The following is a 24,062-nucleotide window of genomic DNA, read 5'->3' as shown; positions in this document are numbered from 1 at the left end:
GGCAATAGGCATACATTTAGTTCACACCGGTATCTTATTGTTTGTGAGGCGAAAACTAAAGGCGTACAAATTTAGAAAATGGTAATACCTAATACAGATTCATTCAAACTGCACAATAAATAGGCCAATATGGACAAATAAAAATATTACAAAGTTCAAATGTTGGGGTGCTGTGCAGCTGTGTATAGCAAATTGGTAAATAAATCGTGTAGGTACCCGCGCCAAAAAATAAGCTCTGCCATCTAGCGGATACATTTTTTAGTTTGGTTTTGAATTTCTAGTCTAAAATGTTTGATTTAATACAATTATTGTTGTGTTCTAAGCCGTTCTGGACTTTGTGAGCTTGCGAACAGACAATAGCGACTAATGGCTACTGAACGAGTGAACGAGTTTAATAAATTAACTCTCAAATGTAATCGGACTTCTCGCTTTACATTCACTTGCGTACAACAATGTTCCCTGACGACAGCATCGAATAGATTTGGCTAATTAATTTGACTAATCGAGTAATTCAGTATTTGAGTGGTGTTCTTATAATTTCATTAGTGCGCCTATGATACGCCCCCGTGGTCCATTGATTATGCATGTGAAACTCAGAAACGGTTACAGATATCGATATGACATATACATTAAATTATTTAAATGTTACTATCTGTGATGAAGATACAATAGCAACGAAAATATTGTGAACTTATGTATTTTACTTTCAAATATAGTTTACAGTTTATCAGTTTAGAGAATTATAAATTTAAAGTGGTCAACTGTCATGCTGTACGTACCCTTTTATTTATATTTTTTTTCCTGTTCAAAAACCAGGAATGGGTGGGAACTGTTCAACACAATACCTACTGTCACCCGTCACTGTACCGTTTATTCGTACGTACCCTGGTTGATTACTGAATAACGTAAGTATTCATTTATTTAAATTAAATAAATAATTGTTAGTAAGAATCTATTGTATGAATTTTAGGACTCATGAAAAAATAACACGAAGACAATGTGTATACAATTATTATGTGTAATTATTATACAATATAATATAATTTTAATATTAAAAAAAAATATTTTTATTTTTATTATTATTCTAAAATAATATTACTATATACAAAGTAAACCAGTTATATACATTAACTAAGTTATAACGTATCACAAAAAAAGTGAAGTTTAAAAAGCCATTCAAACCGAAGTTTGTAAAAGTTTATTTTATTTTATAACTTTAATCAGTATAAGGCTTCAGTTAGCTAATTAAAAAATGCTGATTATAAAATTATAATGTAATGTTACATTTCAAATTGATGCGAATTAATTTGTTTGGGGCTATAATAGCCCCTCCCCCCTAAGAATTTTTACTTTAGTGGCGCCTATGTCTATGTGATAACTGAAAGCTGAAGGGGCTAAACATTCACTTTGAGATATGCATTACTTAAAATACTTAACTCGAATTCATCAAAATTACATCAAAACTTCGAGTTATGTAAATATGGGTAATTTTAAAATGTTATGATAATATAAGTAGGTATCCACAAATTTTTTAATAATCATTTAACATTTTGTGCCAGTATGATACAGTCGTCAGTCATAATTTTTATAATTATTGTTGTCGTAGTAATCGATCAAAAAGTTCAGCAAATATTAATTCATCAAATACCTACGTACTACACCAAGAAATGCCATGCAGGAAGCAATAGTTTTATGATACAATAGACAAGTTTATCTTAATTATGTATTTAAACTCTTACAGATTTTTGTAACTTTACCTGTATCAACTGCGCCTAGTGAAAGGTAGTTTTTAAGCTTGAAAAGAATAAAAACATACTTGCCAAATACGATATCATAAATAAATTAACATTGGTTGATTTATTCTTTTATAGTTATAATTTTGTAAATTTTATTTTTAAATATGGGAGGGGTGATTAAATGGTTTAGCTATGCTGTGCTATCCACAGAGAAGTTGGAATTGACGTAAATTAAGTGATCGACCAACTTAGTTTAGAAAAAAAGAGGTGCTTAGATCTTTTACTATAGATTTAGTTTAGGGTAAAAATTGTCAATTTTACAGTAATTTCAATAATAATAAGAAGGTAAATACCTATTTAAAATAAATGTTATTAATCAGTATTAAATAATAACTTTCAATTTGTCTATTATACCAAAGGTATAACTCATAATGTTAATTCCTAACATGGTAATATTTGAAAAAAATTTAAGTTCAACGTTTTTTTACGTCAGTAAATAATTCTAAAATTTTTGTTTTTGAGGTTCATTAAATGTTGGAAACCCCTCGAGAAATCACCCAAAATACGCCGCTAAACCATCACCATCTACATGATGTACACGAAACAAATAGGTCAAAGAAATCTTTGTACGAGTATTTTGTTTCATTTAAAAGGACGCTACATCCGCATACGTTGTCTTCGTCTTACAAACGTGTAACATGGCAAATCGTATGCTCAGCAGATCACGTATAGCTCCGTTAGCTTAAAATTTAGAGTAAATTGACCTTTTACAAAAATTAAAGGTAACATTATTATCACGGGCATCTCTTAGGCTTTTTATTATATTTTAATTTTAAAGTGAGTTATATGTTTTTTTAAATTGTAAATTGTTTGTATATCTTAAAATACTCATAACTCGCTTTAGAATAAAAATATAATAAAAAGCCTACGAGCTGCCCTCGATAATAATGTTACCTTTAATTTTTGTAAGAGGTCAATTTACTCTAAATTTTAAACTAACGGAGCCATACGTGATCTGCTGAGCATAAAATTTGATATGTTACACGTTTGTAAGACGGAGGCAACATATAATATGCGGGTGGTCTCCGTCTTACAAGTGCGTAACATTGCTAAAACTGTTTCGCGCGGGAAAGAACCGAGAAAGATACAGTTATAACTAAGAAACGGAATTTTCACCACATAAAATTATAAAAAGGAGAATTTTGTCTGTGCAATATCGTTTTTATTTTTTCGATATCAGAACTACAAACAAAGTTATTCATGCTTAAAAAACACAAAATTAATATATTATAAAACAATAAGAATTTTTTTGGTATAAGTGATATCGAAAAAATAAAAACGATATTGCACAGACAAAATTCTCCTTTTTATGTGGTGAAAATTTCGTTTCTTAGTTATAACTGCAGTGCCGTAACTAGACTACTGGAGGCCCGTGTGCAAACTAAAATCTAGAGGCTCCTTGTTATAGGTACATCATTTTTAACTACAACTTTTCCTTTTTTTTTTTGGAGGGGGTGAGCGGGGGAGGTGCTGCTGGATAAAAAAGTAAATAAAAATATAAAATACAGTTTATCAGAATAATAATATATATATTAACAAGTATAGTGTATTAACAGTTTTTGCAATGTTAAGCACTTGTAAAACGGAGACAACACATGCGGGTGTAGCGTCCTCTTAATGCCTATTGTATGGTGTATTAGTGATAAGAATACATCGCGCCATTTCGTTATCAATATTTAAGAGTTTTGTTTGGTTCGCTATTATTTCACTGCTGTGCACTATACGTCTAGGTATGCAAGAAGTTGTCGTTAATAATAAATATCTATGGAATTATTCGTGTTTTAAGCAATATTAATCTTGAAGCATATACATTTTAAAAACTCTATTCTATTAGTCTTTTGGCTATTATATGATTGATGAATATAAAAAAAAAACAATGGACGGCAGTACTGAAGTAATCTTTTTAGATGACTGTTGCTACACAGATCTGATAAAAGTATTGTGATTATTAATTATTTAATTATGAATTAATAACGGGTCTAAAAAATATTTTAATTGTTTAATTATTTACCTGATTATAGAAATTGAACGACATAAAACAAATCGTTAGCGATTCGAACTATGAAGGAAGTAAAGAGTTATCTGTACATACATTGTTGCAGGTACTATAATATCAATCATTTCTAAGAAAACAATTAAACATAAAACATTTCAATGATTTTCAGGGTTGCATTGAAATACTGAACAATGGGAAAAACTCTTTGGAGTGTATCCAGGATGAATCTTGTGAATCAAGCAGGATAGTTAGTGGATTCTTATCGTACGAAAAAGGTGTAATTGCTTCATTTAAGCATTGTTCGGAAAGCAATCTGATTTATGGCAGTTTTATTATGAATGTAAAGGAATTGCTTACTGAATTATTCAAAAAAGCGTCTGAAATACAAATATTATTTTTCAGTATCTTAGAAAAAGTGAAATTTGATTTTTTGTTGAATGAAGACTTAAGCTTATTGCAAAAAGGTAAAATAATATTATATTATCGAGATAGTTGTAATAACCTATAAGTAACAATATATTTATTGTTTAATTTTGATAATACATAGTTGAATACAAATATATATATATATATATATATAAAAATTTTAATTCATGTATGTTTACAGTATTACAGAACATTTGGTATGGTGCTGAATCAGTATATAATGCGAGTAACAAAATTATGGCTACTCATTGGAAAGCATATATTACTATGTTAAAAAAGTATGCTACGGAGTTAAAAGATTATATCATTAATGATGAACAAATTGATTTTCTATGCTCTGAAATTAAGAAAATAATCTCATCTGTCCACTACAATGATGAAGCCTCATTGAAATTATCAACATATATGATGAGTGTTTTAGTTAAGCTTTGCTCATATGGCCGTGTATCAAAATCTCATAACATATTATTAGAGTTTATTTTATTCTTAAATGGGTAAGATATTTAACAAATATCCTTATAATCAGATAAGATTTATATTATTTTATTTGTTGTTCTAGCTACTGGTTATCTGATACACAAGATGCTGTTGCTGTCAAAGATAGATTATCTCAATTTGCTGATCAGTTAGTGTTGTTATTAGATGATACGTTTGTGGAGGTAATTAAAAATATTTTTCATGTGTTTATAATTAACAACAAAATAGTTAATAAGGCAATAGCCTAAATTAAAAAAAAAACTAAACTTTTAAATGATTATGTTAAATTAAATGATTTCAATGTATTTTAGACATTTCAATCTAGCTGTCAAGAAATAATTAATAGCAACTCTTCAAGTCAAAAGATGTCTGCTATGTACATTGCAATGTTGCTGTTAAAACGTTTAACAAAAACTTTCTGTGATCAACAAGCTCATCAGATTATTTACACGGTTTTTAATTTGATTAGATCTACAGACTCTATAATATGTTGTTACAATTTAGATATCTACGAAGATCTACTGATTAATTTAGCGTCAGTAATACTAGTGTCTGATTACAGTTTGTTTGAAAATGTTGAAAAAATATTAATTCGAAATATTCTCAATACTGAATATTGGCCAGCCATGTTTAGTTCTGATCTATGGATAATTATTATGAGGTTTGGATTCCATTTTTTCCTTTTTTAAAAATACATACAAATAATTTGCAATTTTGTTTCAGATATTTGTCACCAGATTTATGTAACTTGCAATTTTCAAAATTAGCTAGACTTTTTGAAGCATTAATTGTTTTTCCGAGTTTTACTCAATGTCCACAGCATATTTATCTTGAAATGTTGTTGAAAAGACATTTCTTTTTAATAGCAAATAAAAATCAATTAGTAAACTGTTGTCCTCAACTAAAATTACAAAGTCTGAAATCTACTATTGGAATACTTCACGTTCCAACACTTTCAAAATATAATAAATTATCAGAAATGGTACTGAAAACTTTTTGTGTTTCACTATTTCAAAATTAAAGTTTCTTTTATTTATTAATTTTAATTTTGATTTACAGTTATTAGCATGTTTAAGAAATTAAATAAACAATATTATATTAATAACATGCTATTTTTTATAGATAAAGATCATAAGTGTATTACCAGAGCAAACAAATTATGAACACTTAAATGAAGATATAATATATTTATGGAGTTGTATCAATGATGAATACCCTCCAGAATTTTTATGTGCATTAGTTGAAGTCAGTATTGGTTCCGAAAAATTACTAAAAACAATTATTCCAAAGGTACAAAAATATTAAATTAAATTATGATGGAAAATAATACATAAAATAAAATAATTATTACCATAAATATTTAGTAATTTTGTATTTGCTTATTATTGTTGATTGTTAGACTACTAAAATATTGAGTAGCTGTGCTTATGATGATACAACAGAAATGAAGCGATGTAGACTACGGTTAATTCGATCAATATTATTACACCTTCCAAGCTTTCAAGAAAAACTAATAATGGATATTTTCCTTCAGTACTTGTTTGATAATCATCCATTAGTAAAACAATGGGCTATTGAAACTATAGTGTATTTTTCCAGTGTTACTGAAAGTCAAAATAGCTTAATTTCTGTGCTCTTTAAACAGCCTAAAGTTAGAATTATTATAAAAGATTATTTGGAAATGAAAATTGACCAAACCTTTAGTCATAATGATTTGATACAATATTTTGAACAATTATCCCTTAGTGGAAAATTTCAACACTTGTGTTCATTTAATGGTAAATTAGGTAAAGCATTGGATACATTGAAAATAGATATTGATTGTTTGAATAATATTGTAAGTAAAACTCAAATAACAGCAGATGAGTTGGAAAGATTAAAAGAATATTCATATCTTTTAAATAATATTTATGAGGCAATGAAATAGTATGTTAACAATTTTTAATTTTTGAGCAGAATGCTAACTTAAATCAATGCATAAAATTATCTTTTAATTGTATTCATTAATTTTATTTATATTATAATACATTTTAATATTTTATTTATAATAACAATGTTTTTCTAAATGTATGAGTTTGTGAAAACATAATTTAATGTAAAATACATTCCCTAAAGGCTAAAATAGAATACAAGACGTATTTTGTAACAATAAATATTTAAAAAAAAAAATTTTAAATTATAATTTTTCCTGATTTCTATCCAATATCAAATTAAACTGAAGTAAGTTTTAGTTTAGTATGAACATAATATGTACTTAAAACAATAATAATAATATGTAAATTATATTATGGTATACCACAATACCTACATTAAGATATTCACAGGCCTAATAGAACAAATACATTTTTCAGAAATGAGCATTAATAATTTAATGATAGTAGATTAAGCCGGCTAAGGTACTAAACATATATTTAATGTATATATTTGTACTGACTTAGGCACGAGCCTATGGCACTATTAACAGATATTTTTGTTGGGACGGCAACATTTTTTCATATGTAAATAATGTAATTGATTAATTAATGGTAAAAATATATTTTGACATATAAATGTTCCAATAATTTTATAAACCTAAATTATTAATTTAAGTGAAATGATTTCAATAAAATTATAATTTTTACTTATGTTCAGTTTTATTAATTTTATACATCTGAGATTTAATCTAAGTAAATCCTATCATGAAATAATTTTTCCAAATAATAATATCTGTACATTTTATTTTTTTTTCATAAATAAAAATAATGTGCTTTAAATGTGTACAACAAAATGTAAATAATATGCAAAACATTCTTAATAATTTTTCAATTAATTTTTAAGTACCATATAAATATTCAATTTTTTAAAAATTCATCATGGCTCGATATTTACCAGCTATTTGGGCTATTAATAGATTGAAAGTCAAAATAGAAATGGTGATGGATACCTTTGTCAATCTTCTTTTCTTATTTATTTATTTTTAAAGATACATTAAAAATTACCTAAATAGCTACAAGATACAAGATAGTAAATTCATCAATACCTAAGCGGTCAACACATACATTAATATGCACGTTCCATAACATTAGACATTTTTTTAACCAAAAAATGCCAACAGATATAAGAAATAAATTACAAATGTAGGTTAGCTGTCTATTCCTTTTGTAGTTATAATAATCCAAGAGAAAATAAGAATTTAAAATCATAAGTTTAGTAAAATTATAATCATCACTATTTCAAATTATTTGCATTCAAAAATATTATATTGAATATAGGAATATAATATAAAAATATATACTTTTCAATATAAAGATACTTCTTGATATGTTATTATATATAAGTTATTACTTATTAGTAATAACTTATAACCAAGTAATGTCTACACATAAAATTATTTTTCAAGTGCATATCCTTACAACTATATTATTATAAAATTGTTAATACAGACATACAGTATTAGAGTAATGCGTATTATCATTGTTTTGCAATATTGCTACTTAAAATACTTTGTCAGATTTTCAAAACCAACAAATAGTGGCATATTATAATAATTAATTATCTGAAAATATGTATACATTAAAAAAAAAATTAATCCTAAGTACTCTGAAACAACTAAAAATTATTAGCCTTATTTAGCCTACCACTTTTTAATTTTTTTGGGACAACAACCTAAGTTGATTTTATAAAGAATATCATGTTCAATTTACTGATTTCCCAAACACCCAAATAAACCTCTAACTTGGAAAATTCTTAGGGTTTCAGAACTGATTTGGTTCAATTCTTGTTGTGTAATGAGTTGTGTGTGTAAAATGTGTACACAACATTGCAATAATATTTAATAAGTACACCATAAACGGCATAAACATATTATAATATAAATTCAAAATTATAACGTTATTATTAATATAATATACATATTATATTAATACTAATATATTAATTAATTATAATTAATGACGAGTATTCTTATCATAGATATACCATGTTCTTATCACGTCTCGCAGGATGATAAATGTTATCATTATCACATTAACAATATCACTTCACAACAACAACAAATTTACCAATTTGGTAATTTATTTAGTACATAATGACAAAACAGTTTTTTTGATGTACAAAACTAGATTATTTATTTTATTGACAATTTTCTATCGTATTAATTAGTATTAATTTTTATAATTGTTATAATTTTGTGAATAGGCAGTAGTCTGCGGTTGAAACGTCAGTCAAGTGCATTACTTTTCTTACTGTAAAATGCAAGAAGAAGAAAACTTATGGTGAGTGATTAATCCATTCTGTATAACTGCATAAGTATGTACTACGACTATACTGAGCATATGATGTCAACAGTAAAACACTAATCCTTGATTATAATAATTTTGTTTGAGTTTGAAAATCATTAAATATTTTAAACATGAATAATATAATTCATAAAATATTAATCCTTAATTTTATCATTAAATATTATTAAATGGTTGATCTTTATTAGTCGCTATATATCGTTACATGTACCAACATTGACATACTATTCTATATTTTGTTATAGGAATTCCATGTTAATCTCATTAAAAGAAAAAGGCGGGACTAGGTTACCAAAAGACAAGTCTATGATTATTATAGGTAAATTACAATAAGATTTTCCACTTTTCCACTTTGCACCTATATATTTTTTAATATTTATATTTGCCAGGTGATAACCAATGTGGTAAAACTACTCTTGTAGCAAAATTGCAGGGTATTGACGATCTGACAAAGGGAATTGGACTGGAATATGCGTATATTGATATTCGTGATGATTATAAAGAAGGTTAGTTAGTTATCAAGAGTTCATATTAATATATTTTTTGATTTAACTAAATATTTAAAAATAAATTAAATTATGATATTTTGGATATTTATTATTATGAATCCAACATAAAATCATATTTTTTCTAGATCATACAAAGTTGAATGTGTGGGTACAAGATGGCAACCCTAAATACTCTTTTCTATTAAAATTTGCTTTGTCCGAGAAGAACTTTAAGAACACATTGATTATGTTTGTTGTTTCTATGAAAACACCTTGGAATATAATGGATCAACTAGAAAGTTGGGCAACATTACTGCAAGATTACATTGACAATCTACCAATTCCTAGTGAAGATCTTCGAGAATATAGACAAAATTGTAAGTGTAAACTATTGATTCAGTTAAAATCAGTTATTGTGGTAACTCAACTATTACAATTGAAATTCATAATTTTATTAATTTATTTATATCTTAGTACTACAGAGAAAAACAATTTCAGTAAAATTATAACATCAAGTAAATTTTAGATGTATAATATATTATGTCATCAGACATATTATTATCATTAAGTAGATACTATCTAAAATTCTAAACTCAATTATATTATTTTATTTTTGTCAATTCTACAAAATGTAATCATAATATTTAGAAAAGTTAGACAAATTATAAAATTTTTAGTTAAAATAATCATAATATATTAATTTTTTACATTGTAACCTATTTAATTTATATCATTCTAAAAAAAATAATGGTGCTTTGGTAATTTAATTTACTAAATACAGTAAAATCGGATTATTGCAATGTTATATTTAAGAACATTTCAGATAAAAATAATTCCTACCTCTTATATATTTGGTTTGTCATATAGAGCTTGTTTTTGTCATTTGAGTGAGGCGAAGTTTAGAAATAACAATCTGAGATATGCTAACTAATTAATTAATTTTTTTATATTCAAAACTAATTGATATAAGATATAATAATTGATGTGAAACTTTTGGTTATAAACACCCATTAATTATTATATTTTCATTTTCATTTTTTTGATTAATATTACAATGAACATTAAGCTTAATAACTTTTGTATGCATAATTGGATTCAAAATTGTCGCTGTCTAAAACTAAATTCGTGATTTTATTACATATTTTATTGTATATTATATACTTTTATTTATTTCAAACAAATTTCCTCTGCTCAATGGTCAAATAGTTATTGGAGTAAATTGTGATAATATTAATTAAAACATTTTAAGAATAATCTAAATACAATATACAAAAATTAAGTTCAACATTTTTTAGATTTTAAGTTTTATGATACAAGTATGATAGTAAACTTGAAAGGAGATGGATTTTTTTTATTGATCATAAGCTCTGCAACTATGGCCATTAGCTATTTGTAGGAGGGGAACGGTTGGTTTGGAATAATATGTAATATATGTATGACAAGGATTTGTTGCTAAAAACCCAGATGACGGTCTCCCATCTGAGAGCTAACAATACTGGTCAGTATGTACACTCAGAACATTTCATAGTTGAGTGTAAGACTGTGTCACACCAAGCCATTTAACATATTTTGTTTACCTTTAAATGTTTACTATTTCTAATATTATTTTATCAATATACGATACTTAAAAATGTTAATACTATTTTTTTTATCTGACTGAACTATTATTTTTTTCTTATTTATAGGCATTAAAAAATGGAACGAGTACATTGAAGAAAATGTTGGTGATAAAAATGGATATTGGGAACCATCTCTCGGAGATGGGGTACTTACAAGAAATTTAGGTTTAAATATAATTGTTGTTGTAACAATGGTATGTATTATTGATAGTATTCTTATTTGCTTATTTTTATTAAGAGATCATCTTACCTGCATGTATTGTCTCTGTCTTAGTGATGCTTACCATGGAAATTTTACACTCAATAGAGTCCATTTTATTCTGTTATTATTAATTTTGATGATTTAATTGTTATTTAATATAAAATTAATAATATTGTTACATCCCAACTGACGCTGAATCATGTATCAAAATGGTAATAAACACTTGATGTATTTAGATAAAAATACAACTTGGTGAGCGGTGTTACAATCTACCTCCAAGTGTCTTGCGTAGCCTCATCTACCTAACTTAGAGGTATTCAAACTGTGTGCCCCTGAGAGCCGCGTCAAAGCACCAAAAACCAACATCATACCTATGTCCTGTACAATTTTCATTAATTTCCTGATTTTTAATATTTTTTTTAGTTTCGAGAAAAATTGTGAATTATTAATTAACACCGTAATGTTATCTAAATTTATATACATTTCAAAATATTCAGTTTATTTATAATAAATAAATTTTAATATTAAAAAAAAATGAAAAATGAAATGGATTCTTCTGATTGTAAAATTTATTAAAATTGTTGTGTTATTGTACACATTTTGATTTGTTATTCAGACATAGTCAATGAATATAGGTATACCGCCCTATCAAAATAATTTTATAATCAATGGTAATTATTGTTTCATACATTGTTATAGACTGATTACATAAGTGTTTTGGAAAAAGAAAATGACTACAAAGATGAACATTTTGATTTCATTCAACAAGCAGTACGCAAATTTTGTTTACAGTATGGTGCATCACTATTTTATACATCAGCCAAAGAAGACAAAAACTGTGATTTATTATATAAATTTCTTACACATAAGATTTATAACTTTCCATTTAAAACACCTGCATTAATTGTTGAAAAAGACGCAGTTTTTATGTATGTTTATTTTTATTATTTATATTTGAATTAAATATTGATTTTACTAATCAATTACATTTTATTATAATACAGGAATTATGTTTTAATTTTTATAATCTTATTTAATATGCAGTTCTTGGTTTTATGTTTCAGTCCAGCAGGATGGGATAGTATGAAAAAAATTAGTATTCTCTATGATAACATGCAGACCATCAGACCTGATGAATTTTTTAACTCTGTTATAACAAAAGTGAATACAAGAAAGGTTTGTATTATATGGTAATTCACACAAATATTATATTTTATTAACCGTTAATTTTTCTTAGGCTTTTGCCAAAGACCACGAAATCCAAGCAGAAGATGAACAAGTATTTTTAAACAAACAATTAGGATTACTAAACCAGAGTGCAAACCAACAGTCAGCCATTGGTATACCTAGGCAAGACTCTGTAATGAGATCACTAACAGGTGTTTCTAAGTCAGGTGATAGACGACTATCTTTAACCAGTCAAGGGCAAGGTTCTCCAACAAAAAAGGTCAGACAGTTTGTAAAACTCTTGACATTTTTAATGGTTTGATATTACATCACCACCCTATATTTTATAGATTGATCCAGTGAAATCAACTAACACGGCGACCCCAGGTGAAGGAGTGTTGGCAAACTTTTTCAATTCTTTGTTGCATAAAAAATCCAATCAAAGTCCTGTTTTGACCAAAACAACAGGTGAATACACATTTTTGTGGCTAAATGTATTTTCATATTTTCTTTATACCACAACAATTCAAATTATTTTAATCGAATGTTAAAGATGAATTGTCTGGTTCAAAATCTTTAACCTTAGAAAAAACTGAATATCATACAGACACGGCAGCTGAACTTGATAGACTAGCTAAGCGAACATTGAACTTATCACATGAATCGTCTACTGAAACAAATACTTCTGAAAATGGAATTGAGGAACAAATATCTACTACTTTTGGTGAAAAATCATCGTCAGAATGTTAATTCATGGTCGATAAATTATTTTTCCTATTTTTGTGATAATCTAAAAATCATTAACATTTTGTGCAATTTTATTTATTTATTTATTAGCTTAGAGTGAAAATATTTATTTATTTATTTTTATATTAAATTTTTAACCATTATTTTATTTATTTTAACTTAAATTGTACTATTACACAGTTATTTTTGTATAACTTAAGCCAAACTCCAGATAAAAATGTTGTTACTCTACACAGCATTTCTAGGACATGAAATGATAAGGTGCAATATTATGACAACATTTTTATTTGTATTCTTCTAATTATTTCTAAATCTCAAAATTATTAAAATTGTACACCATTATTTTATGTGTGGCTTGTGCATAATTTATTTTTATGGTTATGTGGTAATATTCATGCAAACTATTTAACTAAAAATAGTTGCACTTTACTTATATTAGTCTGTTTTTTTTTTTTTTAAACATTTTTATTTGAATTTGAATTTGAATACTAATTTATATTTTATTATTTTATGGAAATTTATCAAAGTTAAATTTATCTATACTCTATTCCAAATAAGATCAGCCTTCGGCAGCCGAGTTGTGCGCATGAGTGTGGCAGTATAACACAGCTGGATATACAGATAATTGACTAAATGGGGTGACAAGTGGGTGTTGTCTGACTGCTGTCCGACAAAAACTAGTCTCCGCCGAAGGCTGATCTTATTTGGAATAAGTATAAAAACAAATTTCTCGATCACTATTATTTTTAAGTTTGGTTTGTGTACATTTTAGAAACTATCATCTTTATAATACATGCATGTAATTTAAGTTAAATAAGTTAAATAATAATATTTGAAGTATAAAATGTACTCTTGACTAAAGCTTTCAATCTCTACTTACCTCTGTATGTTTGTGTAATTTTATAGTTTTATAAATTTTTATTTTTTAGTACTATATTATATTTGTTATCGTGGTTTACATGCACTTTAAATTTTTATTTAAAATTATTGTAATACTTTTTGTACACTTTTAATAGACTATTTTATTATAATTGAGCTTAAGCTAAATATTTTATGAACAATTTGACACTACTTAAAATCACACGTGTGTTTATTAGGTTAGTAATAGGATACATAATTTCGTCAATTCAAGGCTGGGCATTAACGAGTTAAAAAGTTAAAAAGTTAAGTTACTTTTAACTAAGTTATTTAACGAGTTACTTTAATTTTCAAAAGTAACTTCCAGCTTAACGAGTTTCTTTTCTTTTTTTTAAACAACTTCTAACTTAACGAGTTAATTTATTAATTTGTCTTAATATAAATTTCATAGGTATATTTAAAATTATATTTTGATTTTTATAACTTATTGATATTATATATATAAAAATAATAATTGTGGGAATAACCAAATACTTTACGATATGAATGTGAGTGTTTTGCATTATTTCTATATTTGAAATTTCAATAGATATTAGAATAACGTGTATAAGTACAACTATCTACCTATATAAAATTTGGGAAACGATTTACGAGTAATAATAATAGTATTAGATAATAATATTTTATTTTATTCTGCTTATTCGCAGAAAATATGTATATATTATTATAAAACAAAAATGTTATAGGACCATAATAGGGGTAATCATTATTTTGAGAAAAGAAAAACATATTATTTAATTTCCTTGTATACAGAGATAATATACTCTTACTAATTTAATGTTAGATTTTATAATTGATTGAAGTATGTAAGTAGTACTTACTAAATACCTACTGTAATTAATACAATTACATATGTTTATTGAAAATAGTTAGACTTCCATTATATTGTGTTATTTGTTAAGCTTTGATAAAAATGTATGATAATTTATTGTACATGAAAAAAGAAAATTAACTTATTTTTCACTAAGTTAAGTTACTTTTTTTTCAAATTAACTTTTAACTTTTAACGAGTTAAATAAATAAGAAAACTAACTTTTAACTTTAAACTTAACTTACATTTTTCTGTTTTAACTTAACTTAACGAGTTAAAATAATTAGTTAACTTGCCCAGCCTTGAGTCAATTTATAATGAAAAAATTAACAACTAATCATATTGTTATTATATTGGTTCATATATTATTGGTTTATATTATTTTTGAATATAGTAATTTGTTAAAAAAAATATTCTCTTTGAATATTTTCATAAGTATTAAATTAAATTAAACTGTTTAAGCTTAAATGGGATGTTTTTCTATTGTATATTATCCCTGTGTTACACACATACTCAATATATGTACATGATATTTACTACAGTTTATTTATAGTTAATATTATTATTTTTTATTTACTATTAATAATTTTGCATATAATAGAGTTTGTAAAGAAGGAAATCACTGTGTTTGAGCCAAGATAATGATAACAAATTCATTCTACTCATTTTAAAATTAACATAAGTAAAAAAACACTTATACTGTTTATTTTCTCCTCTACACATTTGAAAGTATGAAAATTTGATTTAATATTAACAATAAATTAACTAGTGTATATTAATTTATTGTGGGAGCATAAATTATACTTTATATAGTGCACTTTATACATGGAGCTATTTAGAGCCATAAGAAAATGTCTAGTTTTCTTTTTAATTATTGTTATTGAAAAAAAATTTTCACTCGGTCCAAAAATTCGAGAATCTTCTCGTTATTATTAGTGGAAATTAAAAAAAAAAAATTCAAGTGTAAATCCACAGTAATATTTTACGAGAATTTGAGGTTATTGTTTTTTTTTAAAAATATTTTTACTTATTTTTTTGACTATCGAATTATAAAACTAACTTTTTCACTCTCTCAAAGGTTATAGTTTCAGACTGTATAAGTGACTGTCTATATTTATACATTATACCTAATCTTTTTCAGTTAAGGGGCCTCATGTATTTTTTTTTGTTAAAAACTAGTGTTTCTTATTAATTCATGTATCATACGAGTCAAAAGTTATCACGAATTTCATTTAGAAAAATATTCTCCGAAATATGTAAAAGGAAACGATCGAGCCACATTTTGGGTCAGAAATTATGCGAATCGCGGTAATTGTATATAATTTTTTTTTTGACCACAAAATTGTTGTCTGATAAAATTGTGGAAAACAGGAGGAACCACGGGCATGATGATAAAATACATTTTTATAAAGGACATAGAAACGCGAAGAGAGAATTCACACAGCAATAACACTCAGATGTGAATGATTGTATTATGATTAGACTAAATTTTATATTATATTATATTATTAAGTGACATTAATCTTGTTTTTTAATTCTTAAACTAATCCACGGCATCAGTGACTTTTAAGCCTTTATAATTTATAGGATTATAATTAGGGTTGCCATACGTCCCGGAAAACCGGGACTGTCACCGGTTTTCGACTTTGTGTACGCCTATATGTATATGTGCCGGTATATATATGTATTTATATGTACCGGTTTTAGGAAAAATGTTTAGTGTTTAATTTTGACAATTTTTTTTCATATAATAATTGAAATCGAGAGTCAAAATGTTATTGTTAGAGACAACAAATAATTGATAAATCCATAAGCTAAATATAAAATAATATCGGGAATATTCGAGGACAACAAACGAGTCGTGTGCACTGTGCAGTTTACGTTTTATTTTTATATTCGATCGATCATCAATACGTCCATATCCATACGGGTGATACAGAGGCAGACTAATGACTTTTATATCAGTAGAATATACTACATAGGTCGTAGCCTAGATTGTTCGTTTTTATTATTTTATTTGTTATTATGGCACCAAAAAGAAAATGTCATTTTCGTGACGAATTTAATATAAATAAATAAATTTAAAAAAAAAGTTTACATTGTTCATTTGTTACAGTAGGTAATAAAGTGTATAAGTTTTAACACTATAAACTATTGTGTCATTTTTTTAATACATACCCAATGGCTTATATAATTTAATGATATTTATTTCTAAATGTATTTACTATTTTTCAGTCTGTCCCGGTTTTGTTTGATGAAATTATGGCAACCCCAATTATAATTAATAGGATCTATATTTACGTTTTTCACGCAGAAAATAAAGGCGAATTTGTGCTAATTTCCAAACAATTTAGGACTCATATCTCACAATCTGATCAAATTTAATTTCGATTTTCCATACCACCTTCTATCAGATAGTTACAAAATATATAATGACTCATTCGTATTTGAACTGTGTACCTATACAAAATAATAAACGGTAGCGTCTTAAGAGGACGCCACACCCGCATGTGTTGTCTCCGTCGTACAAGCGCGTAGCATAGCAAATGTTGCGCTCAGCAGATCACGTTTATCTCCGTTAATTAAAAATTTAGAGTGAATTGACCTAGTATGAAAATTAAAGGCAAGATTATTACCGAGGGCATCTCATAGGCTTTTTATTATATTTTAATTTTAAACCGAGTTATGAGTATTTTAAAATTTAAAATTATTTTTATGTCTAAAAATAGTCATAACTCGGTTTAAAATTAAAACACAATAAAAAAGCCTATGAGATTCCCTCGGTAATAATCATGCCTTTAATTTTTATAATAAGTCAATTCACTCTAAATTTTAAATTAACGAATATAATCGTGATCTGCTGAGCGTAACATTTTCTATGCTACGCACTTGTACGACGGAGACAACACATGCGGGTGTGGCGTCCTCTTAAACTCCTAACTCCTATAAAATATTTAAATGCGCCTATCCATCATATTATCATAATCATTTCAATCTCGCAACAGTCGCAACCTTCTACCTCCATACGCTTACGCGTGCGCTTGTCGACGAGCCGAGACAGGGACGCCCGGAGGGAGGGGCCATTGCCCCCCCTGAGATTTTTCGTGTCACTTACGAAATTGGAAGTTTTTTTACATAAAGTTGATCTTGAGCGACTATTCGACAATCCTTGTATCTAACAAGTCATATAGGAGGTGTTTAATCGCAATAAAAGACATTACGATTATTTTCAATACTTTTGGCTGGTTAGGCGTACCTAATTGCCGAAATCTTGTATGAAAAACATAATATCATAATAATCAAATCAAAATACTTGGAAAGCAATAAAGCAAACGGGATTATAAATTATATCGTATAATGTACGACGTTTACGACAGAATTACAGATAATATAATATTAAAACCAATAAAACCGATTAGCGGTTTCTGCGATTGCGATATCGATATCTTACAAATTATGATTCCCAATATAGGTATGTTCACATTTCCTTTCGATAGCATTTTTCACAATTGACCGTATTGAAATGTCTGCCTTTTGTTTAAAATGTATTAAGTATGTTCTTTCTTATAAATATTAGAACTAATAGTGTAATTTTATATAAAGTTAAATTTGTTTTTATTTAAAAAAAATTTTGTTTGCCCCCCCCTGAGCTGCATCTCTGCGGGCGTTCCGTCGCGGCGCGTTGCCTCCATACAGTCGGTGACGTACTGACGTACCTACACATAGACAAGACGTGTAATATTATAATATAATGTACCTACACGATAAACCTCTCGTTATATTACACAGTTATTTGTAGTAGTTGTCGTCGCCCGATAATCGGCGGCGAAGGCGCTTTTCTGTAAGTGTAGCCCAAACTAGTGACGGTGTGTTTCGGGCGGGCCCGAAAGTGGGGCCACACCAAGTCGTTTATCGTAAATTTATGAAAATTAACGACTTCGGCTGACATTTATTGCAATATTAATAAACCTTGCCTATGGGAGAATTTATATTATTAAAGACGTAAAACGAATTGTATAATGTTATGATGGAATATTTTATTCGATATCAACATCCAAATGCGGAGAACCCCTGGTTTTCCGTTATCGCGTCACCGTCTACTTCGACGAGTTTTGATCGATTATCTCGGCAGTTTCGAACATAACCTTTTATAATTATTAACACATTTCTTATTTTCTATTTTTCTTTGTGTTTTGTTTGTACGCACAAACGAGCGTGGACGCGTTTTACCTCATCAGTACAACACTTCAGTTACCTGGTCGGTTACAATCATTGTTCTGTTTAAGTTCTCCTGTTAATTGCCGACATTGATCTTAATTTGTTTATTCATTTTGAGAACAAAATAATACGAAGAAATTAAACGCAATGCCGAAAAATCTGCCAAATGTCATCCCATTGGACTCGCTGGTTTTAGGCGAAGGCATAGATGTCATACGACATGCACATTTCATTAATATGACAATAATAAATGCTGTTTGTGCAAAGGTAAATTCTTCATCAGGTTTGAAAAATAATAGATGTATTCTACTTTTTTTTTTTTGGTACCTACCTACTAATTTATATAATAATTATATTTTTAACGAAAAAAGTCCTACAAGATTTGCTATTTAAGAAAAATAGAATTGCATCATTCCGTCATAAATTTACAACATTCAGATCATTGACTACTGCTAGATTAGGAACAAATGCTCTTTACCACCTCATGCAAACTTTTAGATTTTTTTTTTGGTACTTATGTTAGCCATTTTAGTACAATCAGAATTTGTCGGTTGTACTTAGTTTCGAAGTTATTGCCTTTGGAAGTTAGGCCTTTTAGTTTTTTTATGTATAGCCCAGTCCTGTAAAGAATACTTTTAAAAGGTGTTTGAGTAAATACTGAAATACATTTTTTTTAAGTATTTAAGATAATACTCAAATACTATAATTGTGAAGTATTTCAAATACTACTCAAATACTTTTGGTTTTTAAAGTAGGTTTCTAATGATTTGTCGTAATATAGGCATATAATAAGTTTATAATAATTTTTATTTTACTTATTAATTATTGAATAAATGTTTGTTTAATTTTAAGAACATAATGTTTTCAAAATGTTCATCAGTCATACTGCTTCTCTTTTTGGTCATGGTTGCTCCACCCACACTAAATACCCGCTCCACTGAAGCACTGCTCAGCAGCAGAGTATTGAATTTAATGAAAAAATAAAAAATAAAATGTTTGAAATAAAAAACCAAAGTATTCAATACAAACAAGTACTTATAACAATAATACTTAAAAAAGTATTTAAAATATCATTCAAAATATTTTATGCTGAAAGTATTTAAAAAGTTATTCAATACTTAAAAAAGTATTTGAATACTCTTGCTCAAATACTTTACAGGACTGGTATAGCTAATACGTTATAATTTACCACGCTCTTCAAACGTTTTTTTTCTATTTTGGTACTTATGTAGGTATTCTACCCTTTTTAAAACAATATTTTTTAAAATTTGTTAAGTGATCAAGCTTGAGTATGTTAAGTAGTTGATGCCTTCATATATCGGTTCTGTTTGCCAGTTGAAGTAACATAAATTACATTAGCTGGTAGGGCCAAAGCTATAGTTTCTGTAAAAATATCATTATAACAATTACCTAAATACAATTTTTGTTTTTAAAAACTAATTGAATGAAAATTCCAAGCAGGAAAATCTATTGATGTTTATGTGTGGGTGGTATTATTATAAGGATGCATGTGTTTTCTGTATTAAATGTGCTGTGCTGAAGTAAGATCCTGGGACCACCTATAGTTTTAATAGAATATAACACATTTTTTATAGTAGGTATAACTAGAGATAACTGAAATTTATTTACTAAACTCGGGGGCAAAGAATTATTAAAAAGAAAAAAAACAAACTGAGCCCTTGTTAAATAACAATTTGGATTCTGTTTCTACTTTGGAATATTATTATAGCGCAATATCTATTGTTTTATCTAGAACATTGTATCAAAAAACCAAGAAAGGCTTAAAAAACGGGAGATAAACTTTCAGAAACGAAAGGAAATGTTCGAGCGATGTGCATTAAAATTAGCAGATAAACAACGACGAGAAGAGATCAAAAACAAGGAGAATAATGATTTGAATAAAGAAGAATCTGGTAAGTATGAAGCTACTCAATAAGCATTATTATAAATTATTACATTCAATAGTCATTTGATTTACAGTAGAGTACCGCTAATCCGGTCATCGCTAATCCGGACAATTTATGTTTCGTATTTAGTACTCATGTATAATATATATATTGGGGAATACCCATAATTAAGATATGGTTTAAACTTTTCGTTTCGATTAGGTACATATGTATTGTGATATTATTTCATGTATAATATATATATTCGGGAATACCCATAATTAAGATAAGTATATTTATTGTGTTATTATTTATAGTGTTTATTAATGAGTAAGTTAAAAAAAAACGTCATTTCGTTTAATCCGGATTTTCGATAATCCGGAGAGAGTCCGGTCCCATCTAGTCCGGATTAGCGGGACTCTACTGTATATTGATTGACCTTCATCTGCTCGGACCTACTAAAGTGACACTACTGCTCGCGATGACGGCAATTTGGCCGTCCGGGAATTTTTATTATTTTTATGAGTTTTTTTTTCATTTTGTATGCCTGTTTTGAAATAATTCGGACTAATTAACTATTATTTAGTGCGACAAATAATTTTCTGCTAAAAATATTTATTTAAAATAAACTGAAACTTTTAAAATGTTCATTATTCAACATTATCCAAGCGGACTGGTTTGACATTTGAGCACATTTAGAATGACGGCCAATTTGCCGTCCGCGCAAGCAGATGAAGGTTAAGCGTTTGAATATTTTCAGTAAATCTATGGATAAAAACAAATATTTAATTTTCCATCAATAGCCAATACCTAAATAAAATATGTACATAAATTTAAATGATTCATTTTTGTATATTATCAAATGTTAATTTTATTGTAGAAAAATTGGAATCTGAAGAAAAAATATTACAGAGAAATAAAGAGATAGTACGATTCAACGAAGAAAGAGCAAATTTGTTCACAAAAATTGGACAGACTTTATTAGTGTTTAATAGAACATCAAGTATAATAATGGAACAAAAATTGAAGGATGAATCAGAGGACAAACTCGAAGAAAAGGTTTATACAACAGCTTAAGTTTTTTTTTTTAAATAAAAATTGACTTCTTAATCACAGATACCATGTGTTTTTGTCTCTTATCACTTATACTCATTATGCTAAGAAGTATAGATTGTATAATTATTATAAAAATAAAAGAAAAAAATACAAATTTAATACATTTTTTAAATATAGCTTCGGTTGAGACGTGAAAACAAAACTTTAATTGAAAGTCAAGCAGTTATTAAAGAAGAAATACAAAGGAAAAGTGATAAAATATCAAGAACAATAATGGAACAAAAAGATAAAGTTAACGAGCTAGGTCTATCTATCGATGAAATACCTGAAATTTCTGAAGAAGGATTTAATCGAATGAGGGTAAGAACACTAAGTTTATTTTAAGTATTTGTGTTGGTATTACAATTATTTTATATATTTATAGGAGGTTCTGGATGCTTTAATTGAACTGTTAAAAGCACATAAGACACTTTTAAAAGACCAACAAAAACTGAAAGTGGAAATGGCTGATCTGATCGTAAAAGGATACACTGACTACTTCACAGAGAAGCTACCTCAGATGAAAGATAAAATAAAAGATTGGGATTTTAATCAAGATATAAGAGAACAACAAAGGTCCGGTTATAAATCATATGTAAGTGCTCAATGTTCTTAAAAATGATTTACAGATATACTATACATGTACCAATAATGTACCTATCACAATATTTTATTATCACATATTCAGTGTATATCTCACATTATATATAGTCTTGGCTTTTAATTTTTTACATAATATTTAGAAAGCTCTACACCCACAAATGTTGTCTACGTTTTAAAAACGTGTAACATGCCAAATTGTACCTTCCAAATAATTAATTTAACTCTATTATGATTAATAATATAGAAAATTTACCTATTACCAAATTTAGAAGAAAGAATATCTAGTGAACTTCTCAGGGCTTTTTTTTATATTTTAATTTTACAGCAAGTTATAAGTATTTTGAAATTATAAATTGCTTGTTAATTTTTTTTTTAATCATAACTTGCTTTAAAGTTAAAATTTTAAAACTATAAGGTTCGCTAGATAATAGTTAAACTTCTAAATTTGAAAATGGTTGATTCACTCCAATATTAATCATAAAAATTAAATCAATTATTCGGAACATATAAAATTTTCCGTGTTACACGTTTATAAAACTGAAAAATACGTGTTGTGGGATGTGGTGTTCTCTTAAGCCTAAGATTAGTTTTTTTTAATGTAAAATTAAACATGTGGCATATTATTCTGTTGGTTTACACAAATACTAAGTGGAATAACAAAAATCCAAATTTTCAGTCAAATTTTAGAATTTCACATTGTTATTGGTATCCAAAATTATATTTTACTTTGTTGGATAAATATTTTAATTTATATATCTAAATTATTTTACTGTTTAGGAAAATCATCAGGAACAAATGTTGGAACTACACAAACACGAACAATTGGTAGAAAAATTATCATATGACATATTAACTTACTAGTAAGATCACTCTTTTACATACACCTGTTCATATTGTCTACTTAACTCAAATATTTAAAATTTTATAAATATAATTTTTTTCTTCATATTAATTTTTAATACCTAAGTACCTACCTGTATTGTAGTGGATTTTCTTATTTTTAGTAATTATAATTAAAATTAATAATAATTTATATCTACTCTAAATTAAATTTTCATTGTAAATGTGCCTTATGCCATTACTTAAGATTTCATAAAATTGTATCTATTTTAAATTAGTATAGTAGTATAGTATAATACATTAGTATTTATAAATTTCAAGTAGCCTATTATTCATAAAACAAATTATATCAAATTATAGGTGTAATATGGTGTAACAAAATAAGTAATAAATATTATTTTCATTTTCAAGACTTAATTATACTATTAGTTATTTTATTTATAAATATATAACAATTCTGAAAATTGTATAATATTGTGCGAGAATAAAGAATGTA

The 24,062-nt window shown here is 26.9% G+C and overlaps 3 protein-coding genes across 3 annotated transcripts; all 3 read left to right on the top strand.

Moving 5' to 3' along the window:
* The first annotated feature begins 3,476 nt into the window (after nucleotides 1-3,476).
* LOC107166207 (FIGNL1-interacting regulator of recombination and mitosis-like) lies at nucleotides 3,477-7,319 on the top strand. The gene is made up of 9 exons (XM_015514778.2): nucleotides 3,477-3,732; nucleotides 3,818-3,898; nucleotides 3,962-4,256; nucleotides 4,400-4,712; nucleotides 4,778-4,877; nucleotides 5,007-5,356; nucleotides 5,419-5,677; nucleotides 5,818-5,985; nucleotides 6,095-7,319. The coding sequence occupies exons 1-9, from the start codon at nucleotides 3,646-3,648 to the stop codon at nucleotides 6,620-6,622; spliced, it is 2,181 nt and encodes a 726-aa protein (XP_015370264.2). The 5' UTR covers nucleotides 3,477-3,645; the 3' UTR covers nucleotides 6,623-7,319.
* A 1,393-nt stretch (nucleotides 7,320-8,712) lies between these two features.
* Nucleotides 8,713-14,226, top strand: LOC107166209 (cytoplasmic dynein 1 light intermediate chain 2-like). The gene is made up of 10 exons (XM_015514780.2): nucleotides 8,713-8,948; nucleotides 9,218-9,291; nucleotides 9,362-9,478; nucleotides 9,607-9,837; nucleotides 11,146-11,273; nucleotides 11,981-12,210; nucleotides 12,346-12,457; nucleotides 12,519-12,728; nucleotides 12,799-12,916; nucleotides 13,002-14,226. Exons 1-10 carry the CDS (start codon nucleotides 8,926-8,928, stop codon nucleotides 13,196-13,198), a joined length of 1,440 nt encoding a protein of 479 aa, XP_015370266.1. The 5' UTR covers nucleotides 8,713-8,925; the 3' UTR covers nucleotides 13,199-14,226.
* A 4,817-nt stretch (nucleotides 14,227-19,043) lies between these two features.
* On the top strand, nucleotides 19,044-23,983 carry LOC149062779 (uncharacterized). Its single transcript, XM_089216843.1, has 6 exons — nucleotides 19,044-19,409; nucleotides 20,896-21,055; nucleotides 21,909-22,087; nucleotides 22,262-22,444; nucleotides 22,509-22,718; nucleotides 23,504-23,983. Exons 1-6 carry the CDS (start codon nucleotides 19,290-19,292, stop codon nucleotides 23,585-23,587), a joined length of 936 nt encoding a protein of 311 aa, XP_089072969.1. The 5' UTR covers nucleotides 19,044-19,289; the 3' UTR covers nucleotides 23,588-23,983.
* The last annotated feature ends 79 nt before the right edge of the window (nucleotides 23,984-24,062 follow it).

The sequence above is a fragment of the Diuraphis noxia genome, unplaced genomic scaffold, assembly GCF_037042655.1.
Source record: "Diuraphis noxia isolate RWA-SAM2 unplaced genomic scaffold, SU_Dnox_SAM2 contig0001, whole genome shotgun sequence".
NCBI classification, from domain to species: domain Eukaryota; kingdom Metazoa; phylum Arthropoda; class Insecta; order Hemiptera; family Aphididae; genus Diuraphis; species Diuraphis noxia.
This window is presented reverse-complemented; position numbering and strand designations above follow the sequence as displayed.

What these genes read in the sequence shown, in the direction of transcription:
- LOC107166207 (XM_015514778.2), top strand. Translation starts at nt 3,646, where the DNA reads ATGATTGATGAATATAAAAAAAAAACAATGGACGGCAGTACTGAAGTA. An exon ending in GCTACACAGATCTGATAAAA is followed by an intron (nt 3,733 to 3,817) that starts GTATTGTGATTA and finishes ACCTGATTATAG; the next exon opens with AAATTGAACGACATAAAACA. An exon ending in CTGTACATACATTGTTGCAG is followed by an intron (nt 3,899 to 3,961) that starts GTACTATAATAT and finishes AATGATTTTCAG; the next exon opens with GGTTGCATTGAAATACTGAA.
- LOC107166209 (XM_015514780.2), top strand. Translation starts at nt 8,926, where the DNA reads ATGCAAGAAGAAGAAAACTTATG. An exon ending in GAAAAAGACGCAGTTTTTAT is followed by an intron (nt 12,211 to 12,345) that starts GTATGTTTATTT and finishes TTTATGTTTCAG; the next exon opens with TCCAGCAGGATGGGATAGTA. An exon ending in CAAAAGTGAATACAAGAAAG is followed by an intron (nt 12,458 to 12,518) that starts GTTTGTATTATA and finishes AATTTTTCTTAG; the next exon opens with GCTTTTGCCAAAGACCACGA.
- LOC149062779 (XM_089216843.1), top strand. Translation starts at nt 19,290, where the DNA reads ATGCCGAAAAATCTGCCAAATGTCATCCCATTGGACTCGCTGGTTTTA. An exon ending in AGGACAAACTCGAAGAAAAG is followed by an intron (nt 22,088 to 22,261) that starts GTTTATACAACA and finishes TTTTAAATATAG; the next exon opens with CTTCGGTTGAGACGTGAAAA. An exon ending in AAGGATTTAATCGAATGAGG is followed by an intron (nt 22,445 to 22,508) that starts GTAAGAACACTA and finishes ATATATTTATAG; the next exon opens with GAGGTTCTGGATGCTTTAAT.